The sequence below is a fragment of the Clarias gariepinus genome, chromosome 19, assembly GCF_024256425.1.
Source record: "Clarias gariepinus isolate MV-2021 ecotype Netherlands chromosome 19, CGAR_prim_01v2, whole genome shotgun sequence".
Classification (NCBI taxonomy): Eukaryota; Metazoa; Chordata; class Actinopteri; order Siluriformes; family Clariidae; genus Clarias; species Clarias gariepinus.
The window spans coordinates 4,003,620-4,016,290 of NC_071118.1; the positions used below are offsets into that span (position 1 = coordinate 4,003,620).

Sequence of the window (12,671 nt, forward strand, 5' to 3'; positions counted from 1 at the left end):
GCACGAGGCAGTGTACACCCTGGACAGGGTGCCAATACATCGCAGGGCACATACATATACACACACTCCGGGCAATTTTTTTGGGAACGCCAATTAGCCTAACCTGCATATCTTTGGACTGTGGGAGGAAACCGGAGTACCCAGAGGAAACCCACCAAGCACAGGTAGAACAAGCAAACTCCATGCACACAGAGACGGAAATCAAGCCTGGCCGGGAATTGACCCTGAAGGTGCAAGGCGACAGTGCTAACCACTACACCACCGTGCCGCCTTGTTTTGTGAAGAAACTGAAAAAATAAAGAATGAAATAACTAGTGCAAATCTATACTTTCTAATAAAGGCTCTGTTAAAGTTTCAACAGCGAAACTTTCAGAATATAATGTGTGTGTGTTCATATCTGTAATATCAACAGTTTCACAAATAAAACATAAAACATTTGGTATATTGCATAAATACAATCATTACTGCAAGTCCTTGACAAATAATTTCTAGAAATAATTCAGTTTTCTTCTTTATCTGGAGTGTGAGTTGATGCTAGAACCTCATCTGCAGCTGGATCAAAACTGGGACAATATCTAGTGATGAAACTGGGTCTGCAGCTGGGACTCTTACTTTAGATATAAGAGCTGGAAGTGGAACTGTGCCTGCACAGGAACACTATGTGCAGGTGTTGGTGTAGTCATGTTCATAAACTCTTATAAAGCAGTTGCAAGTGTGATGGTGCTATCAGTCTGGAGGTTGCAACACATGAGGCATATTCAGAACCATAGGTGATTTTAGACCCTTGCTAAAGCTAAAGCTTCTGTACTGTTTCAGTTCACTCTTGCATTGAGATGGAAGTGCTTTTATAGCAAAGCATCAGACAGACCTAAAGAGTTTCAGAGAGGAACTTTATTTACACTTAGCATCTGAGGGCATTGGTTACTGATTTACATGGTTGTAATTATTGCGTGTTGTTATTAGTGTAAATCTAAATAAATAAAAAATGATATTCAAATAAAATGAATACAAAAATAATAATTGCTTTTAATAGCAAGGTATTAACCACACAAAACAAAAACATTTAGTTATAGGCTGCATCCTAAAACATGTCGAGCTATGCTATTTCTAGGCTAGTTTGGAGGTCAACAAATCTATACCATCAACCATCGATATAGAATTCAGATAATACTCTGTGTTTCAACTTGCCATACTATTATATATAACATACTATTATAACATGCACATTTCATGTACGAGTCTACATCTACACCTCTGCGTCCACGCTGCCCTCAAGAGGGCGCCAAAGATCATCAGCGGTGTTGGAGCCTCTCTCTCTCTCGTAAGGCTGTAAAGTTGTCTGAATTAGGTTTGGACATGTTAAAGATGATCATACTTACACACTTACAGTATAATTAGAAGTCGAGGTGGAGTGAGTTGTTGTGAGAGGGTGGTTAGCCTTCCTCAGTTACTAGCAGCGGGGTTTTCAAGTAAAACAGGTGGTAACCCACTGATCTACACCATCATCAAGGTTCAGACCCTGGAGCAGGCAAGAGTCAGCATAGTGCGTGTGTGTGTGTGTGTGTGTGTGTATAGTCAGTCTTCTTTTTGAGTGTGGTCTGTCTCTGTATTTTAGTTCGTGATCAAAACAGGTGTACTTGCTTATTGGGGAACTCCTCAGAGGACAAGTATCCAGTGTACCTGGATTCCTACAGCACAGCATTTACAGCCTGATGTTAAATTACCAACTAATAACACAAAAAAAACAAAAACAAATGTTAAACATTTACCAGCCTAGTCATTTATACCTGGCATACACATTCGCCTTTAAGCCTCTCCACCACCAATCTGATGCCTCTGCAGATTCGAAGTGGACCTAGCTGTACTCTTTCAATCCGTCTCATAACGTGCAACCTTCTGGAGAAACACTGCACGTCATCACACACACAATTTTTTACCAAGCAGAGATACAGGCATGCAGTCGTTGTCAGTCTTTTGGCACATCGACTCGTCATGATATGGTCACAGACAGACGCTCTTCCTGATGCACCCCTCCAACTTTATCCAGGCTTGAAACATAGGCTTGTACACAATAAAATATCAATGACACATGTAGCCTTAATAACGGGGCATCTGCCAAATGGCGTAAATGTAAAAAAGCCTATAAATGTGTATTAAATGCAAAATCAGAACGTGGAACTAGCATTCTCTAGTGTTCTGTATGGTTTGCATAACTGTTGCCCACTTCTGAAAGTTAATGCAAGTGTAGGTCTTCCTGTATCGGCCCGACTGAGTGAATGTGCTCTTTAAAAATTGTTAACAGTGGAGATAAGCACCAAACATATGTTTAAAAACCGTTTAAAACTGTAAGCATCAAGAACACAAAGTGTTCAAGTAAAAACAAAACTCTTAAATGCACAGAATAACAGAACACAGTTCTAAAAGTAAAAACTCCCTTTATTTCTCTATATAATCTCTACATAAGCTTTCACCCACCATCGAAATACATTCAGAAAATAGTCTAGCGTCTGCATTCATAATACAATTGGTTGTTTAAATTCAATGAATAAATTAAAAAACTGTACGCTGTATACTGCCTGGCCCAACAACAACAACAAAAATGTTCTCACACACTAATATTTCATTGAACCCCCCCTTTGCTTGTATTACAGCATGCATTCCCAGTGGCATTGTTTCAACAACCTTATGCAACATCAAGATTTATTTCCATGCGCAGACGCATTTATTTCTCTCGAAGTGCGGTATATCTGAAGGATTTGGTTGCAAAAATTTACTTATAAACTACAGAGGCAGGTGAAAGGATAAGACTTTCTCCCTAATTTCCCACTGTGGCCATAGACATCCGTGATGTCACCAGTAGGTTTTATGAAGGCGCTCTGGTCATCGCTATCTTGGCAGGAACTGATTCCACCTAAACACCTTAGTTAATCCATAAATGGGCAAATGTGCGGAACAGTGGGCTGTTTGGAACACACCTACTTAATGAAGTGTACCTTACCACCCACAGGCTTTGCTAAAATGCTATGGTAGCCAAAGTTAACTTGTATGCTAATGGATTTGATTGAAATTCATCATCATACTCTACATGTCATTCTGTGGCAATTCCTACATTTATTGTGATAAGGTCAACTACAATGATTCCAGTTAGCTGGTTAGCTTAAGTTATAAATAGCAAGCAGCTAACGGTTTAAAACCTGCCATGTTTTAGCCGTCATTTAAACTGGCTATGTCCCAATTTACGCATAGCTTTACGGCCTAATATAACTTTAACTGATAAGCAAGATAAAAATGCACCATTGACGATTCAGTACAGTTGTCTTGAGAAGGAACTCCAGGTGTGGAAGCTGTAAAGATGTTTATTACGGTTGTAAAGTTGGGCATTTTAACACTGGGGGGGAGGGGGGGGGGGGATCTATGGGGATTGACAAACTTTTGAAGTCACCCAAAGACATTCGACATTTAAAGAACAGCATGTTTTGGGACTTTAATTTCGGCTTCATTTCTCAAAACTAGACGTTGTCCCTCCAGCAGTCGTCTACACTGATTTATCCTGAATACAGGATAAAACTCACTCATCCATGTCTTTATGGACCTTGATTTGTCATGTTGGAACAGGTGCGTGGTTGTTTTTCAGGAGTTGGGCTCATCTCCGTACTTCCAGTGAAAGGAACTCTTAATGTTTCAGCGTACCGAGACATTTGGACAGGTTCATGCTCTTTGCTCCAGCATGACTGCACACCAGTGCACAAAGCAAGGTCCATAAAGACATGGATGAGTGAGTTTGTTGTGGAAGAATTGACTGGCCTGTACAAAATCCTGACCTCAACCTGATAGAACACCTTTGGGATGAATTAGAGCGGAGACTGCGAGACAGGCCTTCTCGTCCAACATCAGTGTCTGCCCTCACAAATGCACTTCGGGAAGAACGGTCAGGAATTCCCATAAACACACTCCTAAACCTTGCGGAAAGCCTTCCCAGAAGAGCTGAAGCTGTTATAGCTGCAAAGGGGACGGGGATAACATCATATCATACTTACCCCTATGGATTAGGAACAGAATGTACCTCAAGTTCATATGCATGAGAAGGCAGGAGAGCGAATACTTCTGGCAATATAGTACAGATCATGCTTGAAACACACTCATTACACTAAGCTTAATAAATGTGCACTAAAGTGACCACGCCGAAGACATAAAAAGACAGTGGTTTCTTTATTTGCAAATTAATCACAAAAATATTGGCTACCAACAATAAAAAATATTAACAATGATAGGTTTGATTGTACAGTCCAGATGATTATTTTACCTTACAATTTATTTCATTTACATCACTATCTACTGATATCCTACATTATAATACAGAAAGCACAAGATTGGCAGTGTGAAGTTCATGGGAACCGCTTCGTGTGTGTGTGTGTGTGTGTGTGTGTGTGTGGTGACTCAAGTATGGAACCCAAAAAGAGGGAAAATGTCTTTAGTCTCTGTCCTCTTATTCTTTCTTTTTAAACACACGCGCACAAAAAACAACAACAACAACAAAAAAAAACACCCACATGATTTTGTGCTTGGTGCAAAATGTCAGACTTTCTCAAGAAAATATATTATTGCATTATTATTACAGTTAGAAATACTAAATCAGGACAGGAAAACAAAATCAGTATCGTCAATATCATGATGGAGATCTGAGCAGCATGATTGTGTGTGTGTGTGTGTGTGTGTGTGTGTGTGTGTGCAAGGTGTGTGGATCAGTATTACAGACAGTGTGCGCTTCAATCAGATCCCTCGGACAAGCGTTTCACTCAAAGAACACAAATCATAAGCGAATACTTTAACTGTTTATTAATACAGAACCTTCACGATCGAGCATACATTTAACCGAATGCATGTAACCGTTTCCGAAAGTCCTTTTTCCTTGAACTGAAAAATGTTTAAAAAGAAAAAAAAAATTGTGCTTATTAGGCATCATTCTGGCAGAAATGTTTTCGTACATTTTGGGTTGTAATACGTGGGGAAATAAACAAAAACAAAAAAAATAACTCAATACTGTCATGTCAAATTTAAAGCGAATCATAAGCTTGACCTTTCTACTTTTTTTTTCTTAATGATCTTTGACTCTCCTCCAACATCAAATTAGAGTTTTTTTAAGAATTGAAAAGAATTCCACAAGATAAAGACGGAGTGATCAGGCTTCCTGGTCTTTAATTTATCTCATCATTTGAGTTATTAATTTAAATCTAAGCTGGTTAGATTAGTGTCTTGGCTATTAGCTGTAGGATGGTGGCGTAGCGGTTAGCACTGTGACCCCGTGCGTCCAGGGTCGAGGGTTTGATTCCCATTTTGGTCTGTGTGAATGGAGCATGCATGTTCTTCCTGTGTTTGGTGGGTTTCCTCCGGGTTCTCCGCTTTCCTCCCACAATCCGGAGACATACATATTAGATTAACTGGTGTTCCCAAATCCCCCCAAAATAGTCTCTAGTCTCGATGAATGATTTCAGAAATTTTAAATAATACATTCCCTATATCGCTTATCTTCTACAGGGTTGCTGGAGGCCTGGAGCCTCCAACCTGCCAATCCATCAAAAGGCACAAGCTCGCACATATTCGCTCGAAATGCGAAACTGTTTAAGATGCATGTCTTTCGACTGTGGAAGAAAACCAGAGTACCCAGAGGAAACCCCAGGCATTTTGAGAACATGCACACCCCATACACACAGGCCCGAAAGGCGAGAATCGAACCCTCGACCTTGAAGGTGTGAGTCCAGACTACTACACAGTGCCACCACGTAGTTAAACACGCATCCAAAACCTACTCCTTGGTATAACCAGAACGTTGTGGCCATCTGACCATCACAGCCACATGTGGTTCCTCTGCAAACTGTTGCAACAAATCTTAAATAGCACACTTATTTAGAATGCTGTAGCTTTCTAGCTCAATTTCCGTGACTGCAACTAAACCCCATGCACAAACGCATAACTAGCTTATTCTCATGTTAGCTTTTGTCTTTTTGTAGTTTTGTCAGTTAGGGTCGACTCGCTCACACCGAGTAAGAGCTTTATTCCAGTCAGGGATGCACTGGCTCCGGGGTCTATCCTGGGAACACTGGGTTGTCCATGCCAGTCAGAGCTCCAAACACACATACGCACCGATACACATTCATTTACAAGTTATTCTTTCTACTGGGATATTTTAAGGATGTTACAGGAAACCGAAGAATCTGGCGAAAACGCATACGAAACTCCTGGAGCTGAGAGATGGCAACACCACCCCCTCTACCAGGTAGAGTCCTAGACCCAACCACAATATTGCCCCGTGGTTTAGCTAACGAATCAGACCATATGGAAGACGTGACGGTGTAATCGTTCAGTAATGTGCTTGAGGCTAGAATGGGTTGAAAATACATCACTTATACTATGAGCACCAAATAAAAAAAGGGAAGCGGTAAAGAAAAAAAAAAGGTTTTGTCTATTATTCGAATTGCAGCTGGGAAGAACTGCTCACTTCATTATGGGAAATAAGACCAGGAGGTTTCCCACTGTGTATTCAAAAGCCTATGGTGTCTGTGCTTACATTCAGGGGTGTATTTAAAGCTCATCATTTTTTTTTTTTTCAAAAACAGTCCTTATGTGCCAAAGGAAGCGATACGCCATACATTCTCCGATACGTCTCGACTTGAGTTATTCGCACACTGGCATATCATGTGACTTAAAAAAACAACACAAAGGGGTAAAAAAAAAAAATGATTTACCGAATATGAAATAAAAACAAACAAAAAAACCCTTACTGTTAACATTCCAGTAATACTCTTACTGTTGGAACACTGCTTCGTCCTGGGATCATTTCGACGGTGGCTAATGAATAGCTCGGATCGTCGAGGCGTGTCCAAGCACTTTCTTCCGGTCAGGGCGAATTAAGGCGATATTTAATTTACTGCACATAATACAGAGTATCAGGATCCCTGTGTACTGTACATGTCCATGTCCATATTTACACTCACATTTACTCTGGATGTAGCTTATTATTGTTAATATTATTATTATTTGTAAGAAGAAAAAAAAATAGTACCATCGTTTGTGTAGTTTGTAACACCATAAATACGCAGATGCAATAACGTGTCCTAGGGTGTGTACCTACAATGTTATGAGCGGGAAAAACAAAAAAAATAAAGGTACAACAGAACAAAAATAGGGTGACTTTAGGGTGAGACTGAGTCCTGTTCCGCACAAGACAGAAGGACTTAATGAATGAATGAATGAATGAATTAAAGGATGGATGGATGGATGGATGGGAGAAAATAAATCAGAGCTAAAGGTTCCTTCCTGGTTTGTGTTCAATCGTTCTCCTGTGTTCAAAAGTTCTCTTCTCCGATATTGTGTCTGAGAAGAACAAACACAGGAAAAGCGCAGTCCGTGCATTTGTTTATGTGTGTGTGTGTGTGTGTGTACTGACAAACATCCCTGGGTGCCCACGCTCTTCCAAAGAATGAAAAAAGCAAGGGAATGTCACCGTCTCCGCCGCCGCCCCGCACCTTGCCCCCCTCCTCCCCTCTCCGTTTCTTTTCCTCTCGCGGCCCAGACCTCTGGAACGAGACCTCACCGGGCCGCTGTGCCTTTATCCAGCTGCCGTAGCTGACTTGAGGAAATCGGAGAGGTCGAGTCTCCTCCGGAGCAGTGCGAGTGTGTCAGCTGCGTTCGCCCCCCAGCACCCGTGTTTTGGTTTTTTTCTGTTCGTGGTTTTTTTTGTTTCTCCTTTTCTTTTCCGGCTACCTGCTGTGGAGCAGTTCCTCACGGAGCCAGCTTGGCAGAGGCTGACCCATCTTGTAGAGCAGCTTGGACAGCTCGATGTTGTGCTCGCGGTAGTGTTCTCGTAGAAAGCGTCGTGACTGTCAGGGAAGAGGAAATAAATCGAGACTTTTTTTTTATTAGGCGGCAGGCACGGGTGATGCAGATTTATAGCCACGAATCTGATGCGATATGACAGGACTGTGTGACGGTTCTGGTTGCTATGGTTACTGTGCATTTGCATTCGGTTCGGCTGGAAAGGGAGATTTCGGGCTCGGGAGGGAGGGAGGAAGGGAGTGCAAATAATAATAATAATAGAAATAATAATTCACAATAATTCAGCTCCTTTTTGCATGGAAATCATTTAGAAAAAAAATCGTAAAAAAAAAAAAAAACGAACTTGTGCTCCTAAGCCTAAAATTTATCTTTATGAGATAACAACAAGGTTTAATAGCAGCTTGTATTTTTGCTGAATGTCTTCAAGCCTTCTGTAGCTACGCTGCAGCTGATAAAATGCAACCTGCACAAAATGAGCTTTCATGCTTTTCTGCACACCATGGTTGTAAAGAGTGGTAATTTGAATTGATGTAGGCTTCCTCTCGGATCGCACACACAATCTAGCTCTTCTACATCGAGCTCTCTGATTATCAAACGCTCATACTCTATAAACTAATAAGGTAATTACCTTCTGAATGACTAGACCCAGATGAACAACTCCCTGAGATCATAGCGTTCCCCAATCTCTTGGGTCACTAGTGATCAGGAATGTCCCGGTCGTTTTCTCATGGAGACCCTTTTTAATTTAAGGGTGTGTGTTTTTGGAGCGAACGAGTGCTGCCGTTCAGAGCACCGCAGTACATAGAGGACACACATCAGCATGTCCTTGCACCCCTCATTAGCTTTGATGTTCCTGCCAGGATGCCTCAAGGTGTCGTCAAGGGCATCAACGCCGCACTAGTCAGTGTCAGTCTCTGTAAAGCACTCGACACCTATCGCGCCTGAGGTCTCGGTCGGGCCTCACCTCAACCGAAGCGCCACATCGTGAAACCTTAAATCTTATAAAAAAAGTAATGATCTAAAGTAACACTCACGTCCACATCCATGTCAGGATACTTCCTGCCTTTGCTCTTCCCCAGACATTTCGTCTTCCCCCCGTCCAGCAGCTGGCACCAGAACCCCTTCTTGGGATCGAACCTGCAGTAAAATAAGAAGGAGAAACAAAATGGAGGCGGGTCAGCAGGAACGAGATGAAGAAGTTTCCACATCAGCCCGAGAGAGAGAGAGAGAGAGAGAGAGAGAGAGTGAAGTGGAATATGGTAGACAGATGGTGTACAGCCAGGTCTGTTTGCAGAAACAAACATGGGACAAACCGGGCCTATTGTCCACTGGGGGATGGGACGAACAGATGTTGCTGCTTATGAGTCTGGTGTAGTGATTATGTGGTCAGGCATGAAAGAATGAAAAAGGCAGAGCGGGGGATGAGAGAGTGAGTCAGAGTGGAGGTAGTAAAAGGAGATTAGAGGAAAGAAAGAAATGACAAAGAAGGAAAATGGACAAAAAAAACAGCAAAAAGAAAAAAAAGACAGAAAGGGGAAAGGCGAATGTAAGGTGTAAAACTGGAAATAATGAAAGGAAAACTAAAAAAAAAGTAATAGGAAAGAAAGAAAGACATACAAGAAGAAGTGAGAGTAAAAATTATAAATGAAAAAAAAAAGTCTTGTAGCAGGTGTAGAAAACAAGAAAACATGGAAAAAAGCAAAACGAAAATAATAAACTAAAAAAAGAGGCACAGTAAGAATAAAAAAAGAATAAAGAAAAAAAGAATGATGGGAAGGAAAGAAGGACGGATGGCAGGAAGGAGGGAAAGATGGAGTGAAGGAAGGAAAGAAAGAAGGATTTATTAAGAAGATGTAAGGAAAGATGGATGGAGGGATCGAAGAAAAGAAAGAAGGACAGAGGGGAGGTGGAAAGGAAGAAAGAAAGGATGGAGGACAGGAAACAAAGATGGCGTGGGGAGGAAGAATGAAGGGGTGAATGGAGGCATTGAGAGAAAGAAGGACAGAGGTAGGGACATGGGAAAGAAATGAAGGCTAGACAGAGGATGGAAGAAAGGAAGGAAGAGACGAGGGAAATAAACCGTCCATTCCAACAGAACAGATGAAAAAAAAAAGAGAGAGAGGAAAATAGAAGAAATGAAAACAGGTTTAAAAAGAAGGAAATGAAATAAAAAGACTTGACGGAACAGAGAATAAACGAGAGGCAGAGAGGTGAATAAGATCCACAACGTGAAACACATCAAATCCAGAGATCCCAGTAATCAGTCCCACAGCTATCACTGGTCTCCGCTGACGGGAACTGTGCGTTACAGACGGAAGGCAGGTGTAAGTGAAGTTCAGGGAGGAGACGTCAGATAAACGGAGACACTCACGCTAGGATCTTGTGGTAGTTGAGGGAGTTTGTGAGGCCAAGAAACTTCTGGATCTTATCCATGACGGCAGCCGGCTCCGTCCTCAGCATCTGACCGTCCAGGACCAGGATCTGAGTGAAGAGAGAGTTTACACCCTGTGTAAATGTGCATGGACACACACACACACACACACACACACACACACACACACACACACAGAGACAAACATGTGCACACACCTGGCTGGGGTGGTAGTGGCTGAGCCATCGCTGCAGGTGTGTGGCGTACAGCCCGGGCACGAGGCAGCGGTTCTGGAGCACCTTCAGTTTGAGCGGCGCGTCATGGCCGGCGGTGATGACATCATGAAAGGTGTATTTCTGGGCCACGGGGTCATCATGGGCTCGCTGGTGCTGGAGCAGAACACAAACACCACCATGATGAACGCAACACACTGAGCCTCACCCAGTTTACCTCGTCAGAGCCTCATTCACTCACCAGACACGACATGATCCGCGTTCATTCCTTCTCTTTCTCGTTTCTGCACGTCTATTGATTTACGACTTCACGCCTGTCTTTTTCTTTCCTTTTTCATTTCGCCCGTCTTATTTTTGTTTGTCCTTCATGTCATTTTTTCCCCTCCAGTCTGTTTCAAATCTTTCTAACTTTCTTTTCTCTTATTTCTTACTCTTTCTCCCTTTCATTTTTTTTATTTTTTCCCTCTTTCTTTTTTTTATTTTTCTCATATCTTTCACTTTCTCCTCTTTTTTTTATTATACTGTTGTCTATTTTCTCTATGCATTTCTTTCTCTCATTTACTGTATTGGTCTTTAAATAACTGGTCTTTTTGTTAGTTTTTTGTCATTTTCGTTTATTTTTTCTTCTTTCATCTTCATTTTGTCTTTCTTTCCCATTTCCATTTTTTTTTATTTAGTTCTTTGATTTTCTTTCATCTTTCTTTTACATTGGCCATTATTTTATTATTCCTTCATTTTATTTATTTATTTTTTTTACATTTCCCTCTTTAAACTTTTCTTTCTCTTTCATTACAACATTTCTTACTTTTTTTCTTTCATGCATCTATTTTCATTTTTCTTTCTTTCATTTTTTTCTCTGTCTGTATGCCTACCCGTCTTTTTGTCACACCACACTTGGTTCACAATGTCCTCATGTACAGTAGTTTGCTTTGTGCTTTGTATCATGCTGCAACAGATTTGAGCCTCTCGGGCAACGTACAAGTGCTTTTAAAAACTTGAGGCAAAGGTTTTGGGGAGAAGCACACATGGGTGTGACGCTCAGGTGTCCACATACTTTTGGCCATAGAGTTTTTACTTGCTTACTTTTATATATTTATAAGAAAATTAGCAGTCACTCATTTGATTCAGTCTCTAAACAACCTTCAAAATGCCAACTGAGTGTGAAGACTGTTCCCTGGCCCAGATTAATAAAAATAATAATAACACTTATGAATATGATGACGATAACAATAATAATCTTGTGGAGCGTTGCTGATTTTATGAACCACTCCATTAACCCAAACGTCTATTTCCTGTTTAGTGCTGCAAAGCCCAGTGCGCCTCCTGCAACAATAAAGCTAATGATGGTCATTAAAAAAAGAAAGCAAAAAAAAAAAAAAAGGTCATGATTATGGCGTAAGAGCCGATTTCTTCCCGAGCCGAACATGAACGATTGCTCCGTGTTGTTGTGTGCCTGCTGAGAGACTGACCTGGTACCAGGAGTACGCCCTGTCAGCAGGATTAATGAGGATGGTGATGATCTTGGCTTTGGGAAGGAGCGCGGCGGCTCGCCGGGCCGCTACCTCCGAGTCGAAGTAGTTGGCGCTTTTCTCGAAGTAGAAATCTGAGCTAGTGTTGGAGGGCAGAGGGAAATACTCCATATACCTGAGAAACACAAACCATGAGATGAGTTGAAAATTGAGGTCACTTAAGTAGAACAGCAGCAGATCCGAGCCGAAGGTCTCACGTCTAGCGGCTGTGCGCTTTCGACACCGTAAACAACACTCCGCCTCGTATACCGAACGTTACTCACAACACGTCTGAAAAGTGACAGACACAGCCTCCTTGTGTGTGTGAGTGTACTCCATGCACGCTTTTTACTAACTATGCTACATAGTTACTGTTTTTCTTTTGTAATCTCGTTTCAAGTCAAAGGAACATCGGCGGTTCACGCGCCAGACTTCAGAGCTTTCCAAGGTTTCCCTATCTCTGCCTTTCATAGCGGTTTGCAGGGGCTATTGAGCTTAACTCATGCATGCTGCCTCCAAAAGCGCTGAAAAAGAGGGGGAGGAGAAGCCATCGAGAGAGAAAGAGAGAGAGAAAGAAATGCTAGAAACACACCAGTCAATGCCCTTGTGATAATTACGACCGTTGAAGAACTGGATCTCCTCAAAAGTCTCCTTGCTGGGATAATTACTGGTCAGGTCAGGATGCATTCCCAGAAACAGATAGAGCGCCGTCGTTCCTGGAAACAA

The 12,671-nt window shown here is 41.7% G+C and overlaps 1 protein-coding gene across 1 annotated transcript in view; it reads right to left on the bottom strand.

Moving 5' to 3' along the window:
- Window positions 1–4,190: 4,190 nt before the first annotated feature.
- ndst1b (N-deacetylase/N-sulfotransferase (heparan glucosaminyl) 1b) overlaps window positions 4,191–12,671 on the bottom strand; it is an 82,360-nt gene continuing 73,879 nt past the window's right edge. Inside the window, exons 11-16 of the mRNA XM_053478402.1 lie at window positions 12,538–12,661; window positions 11,907–12,081; window positions 10,423–10,593; window positions 10,205–10,314; window positions 8,868–8,970; window positions 4,191–7,877 (exon numbers count right to left, since the gene is read on the bottom strand). Of these exons, the coding sequence (XP_053334377.1) occupies window positions 7,758–7,877; window positions 8,868–8,970; window positions 10,205–10,314; window positions 10,423–10,593; window positions 11,907–12,081; window positions 12,538–12,661 (803 nt within the window). The 3' untranslated portion in view covers window positions 4,191–7,757. The remainder of the gene's footprint in view (window positions 7,878–8,867; window positions 8,971–10,204; window positions 10,315–10,422; window positions 10,594–11,906; window positions 12,082–12,537; window positions 12,662–12,671) is intronic.